The sequence below is a fragment of the Patagioenas fasciata genome, chromosome 1, assembly GCF_037038585.1.
Source record: "Patagioenas fasciata isolate bPatFas1 chromosome 1, bPatFas1.hap1, whole genome shotgun sequence".
Lineage (NCBI taxonomy): Eukaryota > Metazoa > Chordata > Aves > Columbiformes > Columbidae > Patagioenas > Patagioenas fasciata.
Genome location: NC_092520.1, coordinates 64,687,190 through 64,709,028, shown reverse-complemented (window position 1 = coordinate 64,709,028; position 21,839 = coordinate 64,687,190). Strand labels below are relative to the sequence as shown.

Here is a 21,839-nt window from a genome sequence, read left to right as displayed (position 1 = left end):
GCTCTGTGAAAGATTTTCATATCCCTCTGCTTTGCAAAGCAAGACAAATCTAGTGCTTTATTTTCTCTTTGTTTTTGTTAGCAGATTCCTCCACATGAGAGCATGGAATATTCTTTTTACTGAAATTATAAAACATGGTGCTTGCAAGACAAATGCTGAAGGCAGCAGCCAGGATTTTTGGGTTTTTGTCATTTTCTTTCAGATATATCAGTGAGACATACCACCGCATCCTCTGAAGATAGTGTGAGATCTCACTGTGACTGAGAAAGAGGCACAGTGATTGTGTTTGTAAATGGAAAACATCATCTAGGTCACCTGTGAGGTTACCTGACAGTCTAGGGCTTAGCTCTCTGGAGAAACTTATCACCCCAGGAGCCGGTGCAGAGAACGGCTAGGCCCAAAAGCAGATAGCCTATTTCTTGTGAAAAGGCAAGTCTCTCATCTTCAAGGTACCCTCACCAAAACACCTCCTTTCTACCCACCCTGGCGGGTGGATATGGTGAGGAGAAACAAAGAGGCACTGCCTTTCAGGCAGGAGCAGTGAGAAGCTGCTAATCAGCTTGCCTCAGACCCACAGCCTCAGGGCCAGTGACATGGCCCACCCTCATGTGCCCTTCCTTAGGAGCGGGGCCCTGGTGTGATCAGATCCTTCTGGCTATGGACGTAAATGTGGCAAGAAACATTTGTTTGGCCCAACATGAAACACAGATGCCTGTTCTGCACCTGTCACCAGTTTTCTGGTGTGGGTCCCTTTGGGTGCCACTGTCCTTTTCCCAGGAACCTCTCTCAGTTCTCCTATGTTCTCTCCAGCTGCAGCAGCATCACAACAGTCATAGAAGACAGGTTTGGGGAGTCATCAACCCCAAAAACACTGATCAGAGCACCTTATTATCAGGCTCTCTGATCCCACTCTGGAGCTAGCAACAACTGGCAGGTATTGAAGCTTTTATCAAGTATTCCAGCAATGACACTGTGTTAAATTAGTCACATACAATACAGGGGTAGGTGGAGACATTTTTAAACTGAAACACCACCCAAGTCAAAGAGATAAGGAGCTGATAACCAGCCATGGAGCACCGCCAGTGCCATGCGGGCACTTGGGGTCAGGGAGCTGGGAGAACCAAGTGGTGGATGGATGGATGGATGGATGGATGGATGGATGGATGGATGGATGGAGGGGCTCTCTGGCTGCCCCCCACCCAGCCCACGTGTGTTGGGCTGTGCTGCTGCAGAGCAAGACAGGTCAGCTCCCCAAGACCTGCCAAAGCATTTACTCCTGAGCTGCAGCTGCTGTTAAGGTCAGACTGCAACTTTAAGTTGTACAAGTTCTAAGGCATGAACTCATTGGCAAGTAGCTCAGTAACTAGGGGTTTGTTTTGTTTTTCTTTACAGAGCAGGGTGAAGGAAGAGTAGAGGAGATAAGGGAATGATTCCCTTAGATGTCCTTGAAGACTCTCCAAAAAGGAGACTAACTGAAAAAAAAAAGAAAAAAAAAAGAAAAAAAAAAAAAGAAACAAAGCTGGCAAGCCCCCAGGACCAGACACAGTTCTGATTAATGCAATCTTAAACTCAGGGCAGGCAGATTCCTTGGCAAGGTGTGTCAGGAAAACATCTACAAGTCATCAGATGGATAGGGTGGCAGGGAAGGGAGTTTCTAAATGAACTCTTAGTACCTGCAAGTGAAGTTTTTCATGCATTTCTTTACCTCTGTCTTCTGTAAGAAATCATCAGGGTATTTTACCATTTCGGATATTATAGGTACATACCTATATGCATTATATTTTAACTTGCTTTTTGTTAAAACTGATTTTAAGCTAACTGTCCAGCCGGAGTCCTACATCCAAGCACATGGTAGGTCTGAAAAAAGATGGTACCATTGTAACTGCTGCAGTGCCCTCAGAACTCAGCAGATGACAGAGGACAGCCCCGTGGGTGACACTGAGGCCACTGAGAGCTGACATCTTGTGGGTCAGGAGAGGATGAAATGTTTCCCACCAAGCCAGCATGGCCCTCTGGCAGGCAGCAAAACAGCGGGTAGCATGCCAGGGTCTGCAGGGAATTTGTCACAAGAAAGAAAAGCCACAACATGCAAGACAACACTTCCTTTTTTTTCTGTCCAGGAAATGTGATGGGTTTAGAGGGAGCAGCACTGTTTTGCAAACTCTCCCCTTTGTAACATGTTTTGGCTGCCAGTGTTCCCCAGAGATAAACATAACGTTTTTTGTTTGACTAGTCAGCCTGGCCCTGTGTTTTCTGGAAGTCAAACTCGGAGCAATGCCCTGAGGCATTTCAGTGGGTTTTGCAGCTCTCCCTGGAAAATGCCATTGAACATTTCTGTGGGAAGGTGACATCCTGAAAGAAACAAAACTGTTCTTCCACACATTTCAAAGGTTTTTTTCCTTATTTCAGTCCCATGACCCTTTCTCTTCCTTTTCTGCTCAAAGTTTTCTTGGCCCCATCTTTTCCCAAGAGTTAGTCCTTTCATAACAAAAGTGAGCAGCAGATTAGCAAACCAGCTCTGGTCCGTCACTCAAAAGGATCCTGAAAAAGCAGAGGCAGAAGCAAGGAGTGGTCACTGCATTTTGGATTGCTGCTTTACTAACACTTTAATAAGCACAGCATGGCTCCTGTGCTGCAGTAACTGACACAAACTCATCTTTCCCTTAAGCTAGTAAGGGTTTTTTCTTCCACTCCCGCTACAGAGGAGACACTACACAGCTTATTCAGATCAGGTTTTTAGCCAGAGCCTGACAGACTCACTCCATCTGAGCCTGGAGTTGGGGGAAGCTGCACATCCACTGCTGGTGCGATTTCCTCGCACAGCTTTATGCTGCACAGTCAGAGCACTCTGAGTTTGATCCAGGCACTGTCTCTCAGCACAGGCATGGAGAGCCCAGTTGTCCCAGGAATGTCTCCCCAGCTTGGGGTCCATCGTGAGCACTGCAGCAATGGCCCCCAAGCAGCACAGAGGTATGTCTGGGCTGGAGCTTGTCCTGCTACAAAGCTCAGCCCAAATCCCATGTAAATCAGTTTTTGTGAGACAGATTAGGTGGAGTCAGGCTGGCTCTCTGCACCCCGCCTCATCTCAGGGGAGCAGTAGCAACTCCCACAGCTACCCATCTGCCACACAGGGGAAAATGCTTAGCAGCACTGGAAAGCTGCAGTGACCTACCAAGGACTTAGAGTAGATGATGCCTGCCTCCACCTCTTCAAGTAGCTGCTCTTCCCTTCGTTTCCCACTGTGGTTGTTTCTGCTCCCCTTCTGACATTGCTCCTCTCACAGGGAGGGAATGAATTAAGCTGGGAAAGCTGCTTCCACTCTCATCAGGCTGCCACAACTCTTCACTGTCTGGCTGCAATTTGTTATCAGATTCTTGCAAGAGTCCCCTCACATAAAGGACGGCTTACATAGAAAGGCTCAGTATGCTTGTTTGCCTTAAGCTGGAGAGAGGAATATTTCCAGCAAAGGTTTTGCAACTCTTATCAAAGGTGAATTTCATATAATTCATACGGCCCTGCTCTGTCAAGGGTTTTAACCATGGTGAGTGGTCAGAGCAGGTCCTGGATGCCCTCCAGTCTGACTGGGTCCTTGGCTCACTGGCCGCCAGCTCTGAGAAGCCTCCTCCCTCTAGTCTACCCACCCAGTGCACATCACCCCTCTCTTGCTTTCTCTTCCCTGCTCCATCCCCCTCATCTTTCCTTTCACCTGTCCTTCTGTTTTGTTTTCTCCTCCAAAACAGTCACCAGAAACATCAGGGTTCTGAGATGACCTGTGCTGCTATCACACCTCGCCTCAGCTCCTACATTTCACCCCCATGCCTCTGTCCCTTTAGTTTGGAAGACCGTCTACTCTTCTGAATGCCTAGTAAATGGAGAGGCACTTGGTCTTCAGGCACTGCTGTAGCAAACATGACCACTGAGAGTGATAATCCCAGGAACATCTACTTCACCCTTTTAACACATCAGAAAATCTAGGCAGATGAGGCAGTGTATTACAGAGTCCCTCCAAGCACACAGCCTCTTCTGAATGCAGTGGTGCACATCAGCGCAACACAGTGGTGTGGCACAGGGAGCAGTTACAGGATGACATTCCTTAGTCAAACAACAGAGGAGGTTAACGTGATCTGAACACAACTGTTGAAATAAAAACCTGACTGCACTTAAGCATTAATGCCCATTCTTGGGGAAAGAACTACATAAGGTTAAATAGGCACAACTAGGACTTGAGTTTTACATGTTAGCTATAAACTAGCATCCTCAAACTGTGTGCTGGCCCACACGTTCAGTGCTGATTTGGAAGGAAAAAAAAGAAAGATGTCACTAACTGAATTGCCAGTATCTGTTCACACAGATGCCTGTTTTTTCCTTCCATTCATGTACGGACTGGGCTTGACCTACTTAGCTGTGAGCAGCTGGCAACAGCTTAGCCTAAAGATGTGACCCCAGACTCCCAGATCACACAGAAAACATGTTCAAAGTGCCTCCTTCACATGCTTACACTTCCTTGCTTTTAACCCTTTTGATAACAGCAACAAGCACAGAAGTCCTCATAGAAGGCAAAAGACTGTGAGCCTTACCATGTCTTTAAATGCTCCAAGAATGGCAGCCGTAATAATACCCAGAAACAACCCGATGATGTTGAGGACTGTGGAGGACCATAGAAGCCTATACAGGTGAACCACATCCTGACAGCTGCTCACGCCAACAAATTCATAGTAGCTGGCGGACTGCTCTGAACTGGAAGGGAATGCAGACAATGTCACTTCTGTGGGAATGATTTTGCACATAACATAGAGCACCAGATGACCTGAAGCCCTCCTGATTACTTTCCTCTTTGGCAAAGTATTTCATCCATGCTCCCACCAAACACTGCTTAGAATAGAACAGAACAGAATCATAGAATAGTTTGAGTTGGAAGAGACCTTCAAAGATCATCTAGTTCAACCCCCTGCAATGAGCTGGGACATCTGCAACTAGATCAGGTTGCTCAGAGCCCTGTCCAGCCTGGCCTGGAATGTCTCCAGGGATGGGGCATCAACCACCTCTCTGGGCAACCTGGGCCAGTGTTTCACCACCCTCACTGTAAAAAAAAATTCTTCCTCATGTCTAGCCTGAATCTCTCCTCTTTTAGTTTAAAACCATTACCCCTTGATCTATCGTAACCGGCCCTGCTAAAAAGTCTGTCCCCATCTTTACTATAGGTCCCTTTCATGTACTGAAAGGCCCCAATAAGGTCTCCCCAGAGCCCTCTCTTCTCCAGGCCGCACAACCTCAACTCAGCCTTTCCTCATAGCAGAGCTGTTCTATGCCCCTGATCATTTTCTTGGCCCAGAAGAACTGGAGAAAGCTCTGCTATAGACAAAAACTGGCCCTGCTAATGACAGCAATAAACGTGTGCTCCAACTAATAGCAACCTTAGTTTGGCTGATCAGTGGTCTGCACCAGCAGGAGCTTTTGTGCTTTTTTTTTTCTTTCCTGTGTGTCTCTGAGCACAGGATGAGCACCTGGCATATGGATGCTGGCCTTGTCATTTAGCTACCAGCTAAAGCATGCTTAGCACTGTTTTTTTTTACCCTAGCTCACCTGCAAATCTGCTGGCATCTTTGAAACTGGGGAAGGCAAGTTGCTTAGGCATTAATTCAACCACAGGAAGGGAGATTTTGCCAGCTGGCTACGTTTATTTATGGTGCCTGTGGTTCCAAATTAACAGATGCAACACATTACCATATAAAGATGTACCTTTACACTACAGATAGTACTATCCAGAAATCTTTGTTTATTTGTATTTCTACACGGCACTGGTTATTGTAAATCAGGCATGTTGTGAAGTCAGTCCTCATTGTCTTGCTGAAAGTCAGAAATATCCTACTGCAAAATTTGAAACCACAGTTTCCTGCAGTTCTTTCCAGTACCTGCCTTAATGCCAGGCCACTAATGAGCTCCTAGAGCAGCTATTTGAGTTGGAAAGTTTTTTTAAGTGCCAAGTCTGTTTTAGCACTGTTAGGAAATTGCCATCAGCTTATGGTGGAAACCAGAAGTGTGCACTTCGTGCTCACTCTTCTCTTCCTCCATCCCCAACACATGGGGCAGCAGTGGAGATTGGTTGTTAGGGAAAGCTCTGCAAAGGAAGGTAGCAGTGTGGAGAAACCCACAACATTTCTGGGAAGAACCAAGCCAAGCACAGAAATTCCTGGAAATGTCCAAGCATTTGCTGCGGGGCACGGTTCCTGCATTGCAGATCCACTACGGCTGAGTTCACTCGGGCCTTATGAGCCCAGACATTGTTTAACGAAATAAACCTATAGCTTCAGCTGCCCTGAGGCCGAAGAAATCCGACTTGTGATCCCGTCTATGTACTGGTCTACTGCATGGCTGACACCAAGTCACTTAACTTCATGTAACTGTGTCTCCTACTTCTCCGTAGCCATCCTATGAACTGGAATTGCCAAGTCTGTAGAGCAGCAAGACCATTTCTTTATTCTGGAATTTTCCATGCCAGTGCCATAAGATCTTGCTGTCCGCTGTGGATTGCTGACAATGGCAGAGCACACATCAAATCAAATCGGTTTATCATCAAATACTGGCACAGCAGGGATCAGTCCCAGATGTTTCAGACAAAGGCAGTGTCTTAGAAAAATGGCACTGAGGATCTGCCTCTGGAGGGGGAGTATTCCTGACCTCTTCATATTGTTATCTTATCCTTTAAGGAACAGTTTCAGTCACTTTATTTGATAACTCTGAATGCTTTCGCCACTTTAAAATACGTGTTCTTTTCTGTATTGAGTTGAGCTCTTTGGTTCAGTGTTAATGTGCAACCATTAGTTGTGTACCATGGAAGAAAGCATTCTCAGTGTAAAGACACTGCACTGTAACTATGATGTCCCTGATTTGTCTGTCACAGAATACATGTCAAAGTTGTGCATACTCTACCTTTCCTATGTAATTTGTTTTGTATACCTCCATCATGTCCAGATATAACACTTCTCACACAAGCAAAATACTCTCAAATTCATAGGGGATTTTAATCCATTCCATAGACTTGCACTCACTTTGTGTCTCTTCTGCGCTAATATGTCTGCATAGACGACCTCTCTCTAGTACCAAATTAAATTTTGCTTCCTTAGGTGAGTCAGGATCTGGGCAAGAGCTACTCTTTTATGCTCAAGCGTTGTGTAGAAGCCTCATTGTGCCAGCCTGATTTCCCTATGCCTAAAATGTTTATGTCTGGCAGCATGCTAGCAAAGGCCTATAGAGGGCTGGGGTTATTCAGGGCTGCTAGCATGTGAAAAGGGCACAAACCCCAAACAAAACAGGAGACATAGAAAGGAAGAGAGATGAGAAATACATAGAGAGAAAGAAGAGTGACTGTGGGTGAACTGTAGAAGGTTGCAGAGGCTTCATGAGAGTGCAAGGTAAGATGATGCTGAGGTGTGCAGAGGGTGAGACAGGCAGCAGATCTGCTCTGGGAAATTCTCCTCAGTTTCTTGCATGTGGCAAGACATGGTGCTGCTTGCAATTGAAATCTCTATGTACCAGGTGGCCAGACAGTCATGCGGGTTTATTTCATCTGTCTTCCAGACAAACCCTTGGAGTTTGCTGTAATGTAGTATACATGAGTAAAAACTGTTTTTACTCATGTTAAATCACTGCATGGTAACCCTGTGGTAACCTTCAGCTGATCTTCATAAACATATCCAGACATTTCCTCCGTTATCTTCTGACATCTCGTGTGTTGGTAATGATGAAGTAAAATGGACAGCATCAGAAAACACTCTTGAGACCTTCATATCTATCCTATGGCAATTCAACAAAATCCCATTCCTACAGAGGCTGTTGCTAACAAAAGAACTCCGCATATGCCTACAATATGATCTCTGCTCATGGACACCTATGTTCCTATTCATTTTGTTTCCCTGACTTTGGCAGAAAAAAAAATTCATTAAATCTAATGGGAAAATTGCATTGCAAGATCAACGGTAAATCTTGACAGGGCTATGACTGAGTGGTCAAAGTAAAGGGCTTATGGACATATTTAACGCAAAAGAAACTGAAATAACACTAATAGGCAAGCCCTGACCTCTTCTCTGCTGGCATCAGGACTTCAATCACAGAGGACCTGGGCTGCTTAGCACACAAGCCCCAGTCTTGCTTCTCCAGGCCTAAGGGCATCCACCACTGTCATTTAAGAGAAGGGACAAACAAAGAAGGTTTTCTCGGAGGCCACTGACTGCACACAGGTACTTACTTCTCACAGTTGTACAGGTCACAGCAATAGCACGTGTTACTCTTTACTTTCAGCTGGCATTTGCTGTTTAAGGTATAACATGTCACCTGCCAAAAAAGAAGAGACTGACTTTTATTCTCAGTGTTTCAATATTGCATGAATCATCCTACTGACTGCAAAGAAGCAGCTACTGCAGTGTCAGGTTTTATCACGTGTTGTGCAGAAAGATCCTGAGCTGTCCAAATCCACGACTCCAGGGCAGAAGGACATCCCTGAGCTCCCAGGAGTTTCGTTCTGGACATCCGCCCCTGAATATTGGGGCATTTGCACTATGGAGCCCAGAGCCTCAAGCACCGACCTGCACCCGGGGCTGCCAAATTCTTCAAGCACTTTGCTGCTCTGCCTGGTGCTATTTTGTTAAGACACAGAGTCTGCAGGTGTGAGATGTGGATCCCTATGGCTATGACGCATGGACCATGGGTCTTGAGAGAGACACCACAGTAAGCTACTGAAGTGGATAAGAATGCCACTCTATTGTGGGGGGAAAATGAGCGAAGAAGCCAATTTATCTGAACAGCTTCCGATAAATGGGAGCTCACTCCTTTCAGTAACACCCTTCTGAAGAAGAAAATTATCAGGAACAGCAATAAGAAGAACAACTTCCAAACCCACAAACAAAACTGCTTAGAAAAGATCCAAGCACTCCAGCAAATAAGTACCACTTACTGCAGGCTCTTGAATAGAAAAACGAAAAGGTTTGTGTGAGCAGGAATTGCAGGGATGGAGAGATGTTAGAACAATAAAGGTAGGCACACATAAGCCACGCTCCATCCAGACAAGAAATTCTTAAGTGTGGTAAGCATTAATCACTTCTATTTGGCACTACATACCAATTGAAATATTTTATATTTATTTTTCCTGAGATTTTTAACTTACTGACTTCTAAATCCTGGAGAATTGTGAGGATTTTAAAGCTAGTAGGTCAGAAAATACATTCTTTCTACTGATTTATTTTGATAGAAAAAATGTACTGAAACCACTGAGAAGTATTCCGTTAGCAAAATGCAAATAAAATGTATTATTGAATGGAAAATTACTCATAATGAAAAAGTGGAAGGAGCCTGCTTAGGAATACGTGCCTTCTTTTGAAAAGCATCGGTCAGACAGTTTTGCTTATCCATGAATGTGTGTCTGTGGGATAGTCTCCACAGGAGACATTAAACCACATTTTCTCAGTTTCTGAGTTCTGGATCTGTGCTTCCTTTTTAGTGTGAAAACTGCCACTGTTGATGAGCCTGTGCTCCTCACGTGTTCCCAGACAAAAGCAAAGCCTTGAACACACACTCAGCACCAAAGTTCACCTTGCAGCTGCTCACAGACTTGCCACACTTGTCCTTAGCAGGATTTGCTCAAGAAGTGGAAACTGGGTGACAAAGCTAAAGTTAAAAAGAAGTTAAAATGGTGCCTTGGGATTGCTTTGCTGCCCAGGACAAGGCTGTACCTATGGTTAGTGTTTCATGTAAATCAGCCCTTCTAACCCAAAATGGAAGTTAGGGTATAAAAGGATGGTCTCAGTCTAGGTTGCATATGGGAAATGTAGCTCACAGCTTGACAGGAACACATCTCACTTGTCACAAGAGTATCTCACTCTGAGATAGGACCTTGTTTCATCAGCCTCGCTCTATTCTGTTTGAACTTATTGGAAAGTCACATAGGGGTATTGTTGGTCTGAAGCCACATTCAGCTGCAGCCATCCTCAGCCTGAGCTGCAGTTTACTGCAAAAAAGGAGCATGCTGCCATCAGCCACTGCCTCAGCTTCATCAAAATCCAGCTCCAAAGTGACTGAAACATCACACCTGGTTGCTTTTCACAGCAGTTTGAAAACTGATCCTGGAGGAGAGAGTGCCAATGCACTTGCTACCACAGCCGTTTTGCTGGGACACTCCAGTGCTTTTGTACTGAGTGGAACTTAAGATTTTGAGTTTGACCTCCTGTATGCTGTCAAAATGGCCTAGGACCTGCATAGTTACAATATCCTTCTCCCTTTACACATGCATGGGTGGGATCAGAGAACTTTGTAAGATGGAGTGGGCTGCTAAAAAGGTGGTTTGTTTGATGGATAGCTTTGGGGACACTTCTGATAAGAAATAAAAGTAGTTTTCCCCTCTCTAAGCATCAATAGAGTTTGCTCCTTTTTATTGTAGAAGTCTAGAAGTACAAAACCAGGAGATCAGCAAGATCTTAAACATGTTTTTAGCTGCTTCTAGGCTACAAGATACATTAAATTATCGGCCAAGGGAGTTACTGTAGTTGTCTATTTTTATCACTGCATTTTTAAAACATGTAAAGAGCAAGAACTCCTTTTTAGGAGAACAGCAAATGAACCAAAATAAACAAGTTACTATGTGGTGTGAGCAAGGGTGGTAGAAACAGGTCATTTGTGGGTGTGCTGCATGTCAAGACCTATTATTTCATTTCAGTGACCAGACATTTAGCTTTTTCATGTTCTGGCTCTTTGTGCATGTCTATCCCCTTAGCACTAGTTGAAGATATGTTCTCACCTCATGGTTAACTGCAAGAAAAGCAAATTCTTTCTGCTTCAGGCAAAGAGAAGAACTGAAACAGGTAAACTACATGAGCTGGAGACCACTCACAGGATAGAGATGGCAATCATAAGGTACTTTTTACTCAGGAAGCAATCTACCTGCCTAGTTAGATGTTTGCCTGGCATGCAGAGCATGTCCCCAGCTCACTAGCTGGCTAACTTTGGAAAAGCAAAAGCCAAATTCAAATGCCATGGATCATTAACTCTGAATTAGCACATGCTGACTTTAGATCAGTGGTCAACCAGACAAGAATGTTATTACAAACTAACTAGACTTTCAAAAGATGCAGGGGTTTTGCCAAAACAGAGCAAGGAGCTCTGGGTGGCCCAACTTTAGACATTCCCAGAATGTGCAGAGCTGAGGAAACCTGTCTGGCCAGAAGCCTGAGGCTGGGGTCACCTGCAGGGAGTTGCGGTCAGTGTGATGCCAGCTACATGCTTATTACAGGAATCAGCAGCATTTATTGAGCCATGTCTGTGTCAGAGTGTGCCTGCAGACTTCAGAAGAGGATGGAGTAAAACTTACAGGAAAGGGTGTTGTCACAGATCATAAGTTTGTCTGGGTAGGTCTTCAGGCAAGGAAGTCAATGAAATATTTTTGTCATACATTTTCTAGAATCAACAACGAGGTGCCCTAGCAGCAAGATTTAATGAATATTAGCTGCTTAACCTGGTAATATACTTTGCTAAACTGTCTAGAATTATTAACAGTAACATTCCCCATACGCTTTTTCTTAGCCATGGGAGGAATGGTGATGAAGGACATCTGGCTTCTTTTAATTTATACCACTGTTTAGCTGTTCTCAATCCTGCTCTGCCTGATTTTATTTTCATGCCCACCAATTTACCACAAAATAAAATGAAAACTAGGAACAGAAACTAAATCTGGATTTCTAGCCATTTGGGTATGGGCAGCCTTCTGACCATGTTAATGTCATTGAGATAATAAAAAAGCTGTATTTGAACTGCTGACATTCTTGGCCTGTGCTGGATAAATACAGAGGAGATTTGAAGTCTTCTGGACAATGCAAATGGATTCATTTAGGTATTTCCTATTCCACTTGAAGTGGAATACGAATTAGAGAAAGATGCCAATGTGACAAATACATCCCAGACAGCTATTATACAGTATAGATGGACTAGGAATCATTCCAGTCCCAGAGTAATGTGCTGGACAGAAACAGTGATGATGACTCGAGGCCTCACTGACTGTAATGATTTGCAATCATCAGAGGCTTGGACAAGCAGGGAGTCACTTGTGTGAGAAAAAACAGTAGGGTTTCTATCAGCTCGTGACCTACATGCACAGACATGCTCTCAGTCACCTGCCTCCCTCCTCCCCGGCCCCTCAAAACTCAGCAGAAATGAGTGTGTGATGAGGTGAGTTTGTTTACCTCTGTCTGGTAGGCATCATATAGGAATCCTGTTCCACTTGAATAAAACTGGCACCTTTTGTTATACAAAGGTCTGGGTTCCTGTAAAGAGAAAAATAGCCAAAAAAGTATTCAGTCTGGAGGAAGTGTGAAGGCACCACATTCCATGTCCCCACGGCAGATGCTTACAGCATGAGAATGGTCCAATCACTTTTTCCTGCTACAGTTTCTTACCTAGCACAAAGAATTACTCTGCTATTTGTCTTCAAGATATGGGACTTTCTTTTTTAAGGATTTGAACCATGTCCATAGTGAAAAAAAAATAAAATACTTAATACTTTAAGCATTTCACTTACTACACACACTTAAAAACCCCCAAGAAAAAGAATAATGAAGAAATGAAGGCATAAAGGGGAAGGAACTTGCACCAAATTTGGTTTTGCCTTATTTTTCTATGCTTACTGCAAAAGATGCATTCACTGCTCATATTTAACATTTTGCTTGTAACAGTTCCCACAAGCTGATATAAAGAAAGAATACAATGAAATATCCTTGGCCAGATGGAAGATGTGTGTTTCCAAACTTAGCGAACAGCCACTTGAAGGCCAAAAGGTGCACACCTCAGCCAGTTCCAGGACGAGACCATATTTACCTAGGGAGGATATGATGACTGAAGAGTTCTCTGTGATCAGATGTCTATCTCAAATCAAAGTAAGTGAATGATTTATGTTGGGGAAAAAAAGTCTTCTTCAACTTTCTGTCACTTATCTGGTCACAGGTCATGATCTGTGCCTCCAAAAGCACTCAGGCGCTCTCCAGTATGTCAGTCAGACCCCTCTCAAGAGAAAAGATGGTAACTTATTATATGCCATCCCCTTTTTCCATGCTAACTTACAAGCAAAGGACTACTTAAGTTGTTAGCAGAAATCTGTGCTGATTAACTTCCACTGCATTTCAAAGCTTTATGACCTATCTGGCAATAACCCAGAAATTGCAGAAATATCTGTACTACGTAAGATCACTTCTGAGTATTCTATGTTTGTTGGATAATGAAGTGTGAACTGTATAAATCTGCTGACCCAAAATACATAGACAGTAAAAATGCAGAGCTAGGCAGGAATGCAGACAGGTCAACGAATAAAGCTCATCCATCAGATTGTTTGCCTTTCTGATTATGCTGGCAAACCCAAGAAAGTTTGGACATCAGCTCCTAAGGGTTAGGGAAAGGTTAGCTTCCTGAATCAAAAAATATTTATTTACATCACACAAGTGTAATAAAAAATGCTTCAGTAACTGCTTTTCTCTAGAGAAAAGCAAACATACACAAACAGCATGCCATGTCTTGAACTAGGACAACATTCTTCTGTAGGCCAGGGAAAGCATGATCCTTTCACCACAACTTCCAAGGACAGATGTGGTGTGGAGGACTAACAGGATTGTAGTTTCTCTGCTAGCACAGTAAGCATAGGATCAGCCAAAGGCTGTGTTGCCCTTCTTTCACAGAGGGTCATACTCCAATCCTGATTTCATCTGTTGCGTGGGGATGAAATGAGAGGAGGAGAGGAGAGGAGAGGAGAGGAGAGGAGAGGAGAGGAGAGGAGAGGAGAGGAGAGGAGAGGAGAGGAGAGGAGAGGAGAGGAGAGGAGAGGAGAGGAGAGGAGAGGAGAGGAGAGGAGAGGAGAGGAGAGGAGAGGAGAGGAGAGGAGAGGAGAGGAGAGGAGAGGAGAGGAGAGAGGAGAGCAGTAGAAACGGTTTTTGCTACCATGAGGAGCAAATCAATGAAGAACTGCTTTTCATCATATTCACAACAATAACAAGTCTCAGTTTGATCCTGAAAGATCCTGGAAATGGTCAAGGGCATGGAGCCCAAGGGCTCTTCTCAATCCTGCTAGTGAGGAGAAATGGCTCGAGGAGGTTGGATGGATCCAGCAGGTCAACGACTAACTGTACATCTGGTGTCGGCAACAGGAATTTGGCTTTTATGACCATGGACTTACTGGAAGAGATGGGATCCACTTGACTAATCAGGGAAAAAGCATTTTTGCCTACAGCCTAGTCAACTGGTGATGAGAGCTTTAAATTAGGAGCAACAGGGGAAGGAGATGAGGACAAACAATCAGGTGAGGAAGTAGCAGACCAATGAGACAAGCAAAGGGAACAGGGTGATGCGGACAAGAGAAATCAGCATAACAGGGCTAAATGGGGCACTCTCAAGTGTATGCACATGAATAAGGAAGCATCCATAGGACAGCACAAGGAAAGCTCGCATCCCTTTTCTGGGATGCTTAGCACTCTTTTAAGTGTCTGTACACTTGCACACACAGCATGGAGAACAAACAGTTTGAGGTTTGTGTGCAGTCACAAGGCAATGATCTCATCAGGATCAGAGACATGGTAGGATAGCTCACAGGACTGGAGTGCTGTCATGGATGTATACAGCCTTTTTAGGAAGGACATGTAAGATGGCGGAAAGGAGGAGTTGCTCTTTATGAGAAAAAGTAGCAAGAATGCGTGGAGTTCTGTTTAGGGACAGATAAGGAGCCACCTGAGAGCTTTTATGTCAGTATTAGAGGCCAGAACAAGATGGGCAACGTTGAGGCGGGTGTTTGCTATAGACTGCCTGATCAGGAAAAAGTAGATGAGGCTTCTTCATCTGGACAGACAACTGGAAGAAACCTCACACTCACAGGTCTTGGTGTTCATGGTGTACTTTAACTACTTTAGTACCTGAAAACAGTAAAGGACCTTACCCCAATACCTGGCAAAGGCACAATGTATCTGCTGGAAGGACAACACAGCAGGGCACAAGTAATCCAGGAGGGTTCTGGAATGCATTAGCAACAACTTTCTCACCTGGGTGGTCAAGGAGCTGACAAGGAGAAGAGCTCTGCTGGACCTCATTCTTACAAACAAGGAAGGATTGTTCAGGGATGTGAAGGTCAGGGGCAGCCTTGCCCCTGATATTGAGATGGTGGAGTTCAGGATGTGGAGAAGAGGGAGCAGGGAAAAAAGCAGGATCCCAACCCTGGACTTCAGGAAAGGAGACTTTGGCCTATTTGAGACTCTGCTTGGAAGAATCCCATGGGAAACAGTCCTGGAAAGCAGTGGGGTCCAGGTTAATATTCAAGGATCTTGTCCTCCAAGTTTAAGGGGAGTTCATCCCAACAAGAAGGAAATCAGGCAAAGGCAGCAGGAGGCCCATCTGGATGGTCAAGGAATTGCTCATATAACTCAGACATAAAAAAGAAGTTTACAATACGTGCAGTCAGGGGCCAGTCACCAGGGAGGAAAATAGAGAAATTATATGAGCATGCAGGGATGGGGTTACGAAAGCCAAAACTCACCTGGAGTTCAATTCAGTGAGGGCTGCAAAGGGCAACAAGAAGGGCTTCTATGGGTGTCTAAGCAGCAAAAGAACAATTAGGGAAAATATGGGCACACTACTGAATGAGACAGGTGACCTGATGACAAAAGACATGATAAAGGCCAAGGTAATCAATGCCTTCTTTGTCTTGGTCTTCAACGGAGACCAGTGGGAAAATCTGGGGCAAGAAAGACTTACCCTTGGTGGAGAAGGATGAGGTTAGGGAACGTTTAAACAGGCTGGAGACACACAAGTCCATAGGACCTCGTGGGATGCACCCAGGAGTACCAAGGAGGATCGATGATGTCAATGTAAAGCTGTTCTCAGTTATCTTTGAAAGGTCACAGTTTCAGGGAAGATTTCTGAGGGCTTGAAGAAAGCAAATGTCACTCCTACCTTCAAGCATGACAAGAAAGAGAATCCAAGGGACTACACACTGTTGGGAAGGTGAAGGATCAAATAATGTTGGAAACCATTTCCAAACATCTCAAGGATGAGGAGGTGACTGGGAGTAATCAGCATGGATTTACAAATGGGGGATCACGTCTGACCAACCTGTTAGCCTTCTACAAGGATGTGACTGGTTTGGTGGATAAACGGAGCTTCTCACTCATATGCTTCCAGATGTTTATCTTCAGTAAGGCCTGTGGCAGTCTCTCATGATATCCTCACAGACAAGCTGATGAAGTACAAGCTAAACAAAGGGACAGTATGGTGGACTGAAAGCTGGCAGAACTGCTGAGGTCATGGTGTAACCAGTGACATGAAGTCCAACCGGAGGCCACTCTACCCCAGGGGTCATTACTGGGAACAATATGGTGTAACATCTTAATTACAGAACTGGATGATGGGTAGAGTGCACTCTGCAAGCTTGTAGATGATACAAAACTATGAGGAGTGGCTGAAACATCAGAGAACTGTGCTGTCATTTAGAGGGACCCGCCCTGGAGAAATGGCCCATAGGAACCTCAAGAAGTTCAGCACAGGGAAATGTCAAATCCTATACCTGGGGAGGAATAATCCCATGCACCAGAAAAGGCTGTGGGCTGAGTGGTTGGAAAGCAGCTTCACAGAGAAGGACCTGCAGGTCCTGGTGGGCAGCAGGTTGAACATGAGCCAGCAACGCTCCCTTGTGACAAAAAAGACCAGCAGTATCCTTGTCTGCATTAGGAAGAGCATCACCAGCAGATCCAAGGAGGTGATGCTTCCTCTCCACTCAGTACTGATTAGACTTGTCTGGAGTGCTGGGTCCAGCGCCAGGCTCCCCAGTATGAGGGAGACATGGACATACTAGAGTGAGTTAAGAAAAAGATCATAAATTAACAGACTGAAGCATCTGTCATAAGAGAAGAAGCTGAGACTGTTCAGTCTAGAGAAGAGAAAGCTCAGGTGTACCTTATCAATCTGTACCAATACCTGATGGGCGAAGTAAAGAAGATGGAATCAGACTTTTCTCGGCTGTTCTTCTAAACGCATCTGTATGTGTAATCAGGCTGGGGACCCCAAATCAAAATAAAGGAGTGATGACTGAGTATATAAAAATGACAAAGATTAGGTAACACTGACTTTATTCGGTCACCCACAGAACTCAACACCTAAACCATTCAGCTTTTAAGTAGAGGTACACCAGGGATACCAAAAGGTTGCAGTGGTAAAAGCTTCTATTTGAATTAGATTTTCATGTCATGGAGGTGTTGTGGTCTGTCTGTCTACTAAGGCGTTTATATGAATAAGGTACCACACAGACATTAAAAAGATTTTTAAATTTTTCCAGCAGTATATCACACTGCATTAGCACTCACTGGATTTGATTGGCCTTTCTAATAACAAAGGCAAATGAGACATACTTCAAAGCTATAAAAGTACTCCTGAGAGACTGCTCATAAAATACTTTATATTTTCATATTGCTCACTGCAGATGGTGTATGAATACAGGAAACCTACCAGTCCTTGATTCTACTTGATTCTACTGCTTATAGCAATACTGGTAGAGATGGAGCTATTTTTACATATTATACATGTGTGTATATATATTTCATCTACTAACAGTGGCTTTAAAGTATATGGCAACAATATTCTGTTATATCTTCACTACTTATCACTGTGTAGAAATAAGTAAGGTTACGTTAAAAAACATTTTCTAAATTTAAACTGATGGCAATCGGACTGTAACTGCCCATTATATGCAAACACACAAATACATAAAGTAAAAGTAGCATCAGCATATAATAAAAAAGACCTGAATATGCAGACACAGAGCAGAAAAGATGACTACCAGTCTTAAGCTCTGTGGGAACACAGATAATGAGTAACTGCAACAAAACCAATTAGCTAAGAAGTAATATTTTCCAGTGCTCAGAAGGACTGAATGAAACCCAGCCATTTTTCTTTTACATCAGTAAATAAACCCAAGCATGCAACTACATTTTAATACAGAATTCTTACTCTTTTTGCCAGCCTACCAGTGTTTGTCCTCTGTGTACATGAGCAGAGCTCTAAACAACAGATGTTCCCCACCTGCCCATTTCCAGTTACAGTTACTCAAGCAGAGAAGGGGAATGCATTATTGATTATATATTAATATTACACATTAGTATGAGATACTGCAGAGCTCTGTTCCAATAACAGTGTTTGAGGAAGTTCCTGGTAAAATCTGGTCATGTAACATGCTGGTTTGGGAAATATTTTTAAAGTCGTGGCAAAACTGGATGCACTGAAGTCAAAAGAAGTCTTGCTGCTGAATTTGGCAGAAACAGATAAAGATCAGGCTACTGAAGACCATCTACAAGCCTCTGAGATTGGACTCTCAAGGCTCCTACAAGGCCTAACACTATCACACAGTATCACAGTATGTTTGGGATTGGAAGGGACCTCAGAAGATCATCCAGTCCAATCCCCCTGCCAGAAACACCCAGATGAGGTCACACAGGAACATGTCCAGGTGGGTTTTGAATGTGTCCAGGGAAGGAGACTCCACAACACTCCTCGGCAGCGTGTTCCAGTGCTCCGTCACCCTCACTGAGAGGAAGTTTCTTCTCAAATTTAAGTGGAACCTTTTGTGTTCCAGCTTGATCCCATTACCCCTTGTCCTATCATTGTTTGCCACCGAGAAGAGCCTGGCTCCATCATCATGGCAGTCACCTTTTATATACTTATAGACATTAATAAGGTCCCCCCTTAGTCTCCTCTTCTCCAAACTAAAGAGACCCAGCTCCCTCAGCCTTTCTTCATAAGGGAGATGCTCCACTCCCTTAATCATCTTTGTTGCCCTACACTGGACTCTCTCCAGCAGTTCCCTGTCCTTCTTGAACTGAGGGGCCCAGAACTGGACACAATACTCCAGATGGGGTCTCACCAGGGCAGAGTAGAGGGGAAGGAGGACCTCTCTCGATCTGCTGACCACCCCCCTTGTAATACACCCCAGGATGCCATTGGCCTGCCTGGCCACAAGGGCACAGTGCTGGCTCATGGTCATTCTGTTGTCCATCAGGACCTCCAGGTCCCTTTCCCTTACACTGCTCTCTAATAGGTCATTCCCCAGCCTATACTGGAACCTGGGGTTGTTCCTGCCCAGATGCAGGACTCTACACTTTCCCTTGTTAAATTTCATCAGGTTATTCCCCACCCAACTCTCCAGTCTGTCCAGGTCCCGCTGGATGGCAGCACAGCCTTCTGGTGTCTCAGCCACTCCTCACAGCTTAGTGTCATCAGCAAACTTGCTGATAGTACACTCAATTCCCTTGTCTAAATCGTTAATGAATATATTGAATAATATTGGCCCCAGTACTGACCCCTGAGGCACTCCACTAGATACTGGCCTCCAACTAGATTCTGCACCATTGACTACCACTCTCTGGTTTCTCTCCTTAAGCCAGTTTGCAATCCACCTCACTACTCTATTGTCCAGACCACACCTCCTCAAGTTAGCAACTAGAATGCTATGGGAGACTGTGTCAAACGCTTTGCTGAAGTCAAGGTAGACCACATCCACTTCTCTGCCATCATCCATCCACCTTGTTACATTCTCATAAAAGGCTATGAGGTTGGTCAAGCATGACTTACCCTTGGTAAAGCCATGCTGACTGCCCCTAATGACCCTCTTATCCCTGATATGCCTTGAGATGACACCAAGGATAAGCTGTTCCATTACCTTCCCAGGGACAGAGGTGAGGCTGACTGGTCTATAATTACCCGGGTCCTCCTTCTTGCCCTTTTTGAAGACTGGAGTGACATTTGCTTTCCTCCATTCCTCGGGCACCTCTTCCATTTCCCAAGACTTGGCAAAAATGATGGAGAGCAGTCCAGCAATGACTTCAGCCAGCTCCCTCAGCACCCGTGGGTGCACCTCATCTGGACCCCTGGATTTATGGATGTCCAGACTACTTAATTGCTCCCTAACCCAGTCCTCATCGACTAAAGCAAACTCCTCCACTGACCTTGGCTTCATCCAGGGTCTCAGGGGTACGGGGCTCCCCAGGACAGCCTCCAGCAGAGTAGACAAAGAAGGCATTCAGTAATTCTGCCTTCTCTGTATCTTCTGTCACCAGGGCACCCACCCCATTCATCAGTGGGCCTACATTGCCTCTGGTGTTAGTTTTATCTGCTATGTATTTGAGAAAGTTATTTTTGCTGTCCTTGACCCCTTTCGCCAGGTTTAATTCTAAGGTGGTCTTGGCTATCCTAGCTGCCATCCTACATCCTCTAACAGCAGCCTTATATTCCTCCCAAGTGGCCAGCCCCTGCTTCCATGACCTGTAAACTCTCCTCTTCTGCTTGAGCATACCCAACAGATCCCTATTTAACCACGCAGGTCTCCTGGCTCCCTTCCTTGACTTCCTGCGTGTGGGGATGCTCTGATCCTGAGCTTGGAAGAAACAATCCCTAAATGTCACCCAGCTATCTTGAGCCCCTTTACCTTCAAGCAGCCTTGTCCGTGGGATTTCCCCCAGCAATTGCTTGAAAAGGCCAAAGTTAGCCCTGCTAAAGTCCAGGGTTGCAATTCTACTTATTGCCCTGGTCCTACCACACAGGATGCTGAACTCTACCATCTTGTGGTCACTGCAACCCAGGCATCCCTCAACCTTCGCCGCTTCGGCCAGACCCTCCTTGTTAGTGAGGATGAGATCAAGCAGCGTTCCTCTCCTGGTCGGCTCCTCCACCATCTGCATGAGGAAGTTATCATCAATGCACTGGAGGAACCTCCTGGACTGTGGCTGGCTGGCTGAATGGTCCTTCCAGCAAACATCAGGGAAGTTAAAATCACCCACAACAACAACCAGGGCCTGTGACTGTGAGGCCACTCTCAGCTGCACATAGAAGGTCTCATCAACTTCCTCAGCCTGATCCAGTGGCCTGTAATAGACACCTACAACAGTATCACCCCTGCCAGCCTGTCCCTTGATCCTGACCCATACACTCTCAACTTGCTCCTCATTCGCTCCTGGGCAGAATTTAGTACATTGTAGCTGCTCTGTCACATAGAGAGCAACTCCACCACCACGCCTGGCTGGCCTGTCTTTCCTGAAAAGGACATAGCCATCCCACATTCCAGTCATGTGAGCTGTCCCACCATATTTCTGTAATTGCCACTAGATTGTAACCTTCTGATCGAACACAGGATTCTAACTCCTCCTGCTTATTCCCCATGCTGCGTGCATTGTACAGGCATTTCAGGGAGCATGCTGAGGACACTGATTTCTCCCTAGGGGTACAGGAGGCCACCTGGTCCTCATCGGTTCTAGAATGTTGCCCCATAATCATACTAGAATTCAGTTTAAAACTTTCAGAGGTGTCAGAAAAAATCTGTACACCCAGTAATTCCCTTCAATTTCAGGCAAATCAGAATTGCTCAGCCTTGAAACCTGCAGAGCAAACCATAACTCTCCCTGTTCTTGCACAGTTTTTATTTTAATATTTTTCTTGCATGTGTATTAGAACCTGCGGGTGATGAACAGACGGATAAGAGGGAAGGCTTTATGCCAAAGAAGACAAGATTTGATCCAAATATAGAGGGTTTTGGTTTGGTTGGTTGCTTTCTTTTAAGAGCATACAATAAAAAACCCACATTCTCTTTGATGGTGGGAGCATTGCAATATGTTATTTGTGTAAGGAAAGTATTCTTTGAACAGTATCTCTGGGAGAGGAGGTTGTATGGCTCTTAACCGAGGTATGGAAAGTAGATTTTTCTATTCCAGTTTTTGTTTCCTTGGAGAAAACATATATTTTGTATAAAACAGGGAAAAATCCATCTCCCTTTTACATCAGTCCACTTT

General features: G+C 44.7%; 1 protein-coding gene across 1 annotated transcript in view; it reads right to left on the bottom strand.

Moving 5' to 3' along the window:
• The window catches only part of TMEM255B (transmembrane protein 255B), a 79,269-nt gene that overhangs the window by 6,846 nt on the left and 50,584 nt on the right, over positions 1 to 21,839 (bottom strand). Inside the window, exons 5-7 of the mRNA XM_065848634.2 lie at positions 12,225 to 12,305; positions 8,246 to 8,331; positions 4,578 to 4,737 (exon numbers count right to left, since the gene is read on the bottom strand). Coding sequence (XP_065704706.1) covers positions 4,578 to 4,737; positions 8,246 to 8,331; positions 12,225 to 12,305 — 327 coding nt within the window. The remainder of the gene's footprint in view (positions 1 to 4,577; positions 4,738 to 8,245; positions 8,332 to 12,224; positions 12,306 to 21,839) is intronic.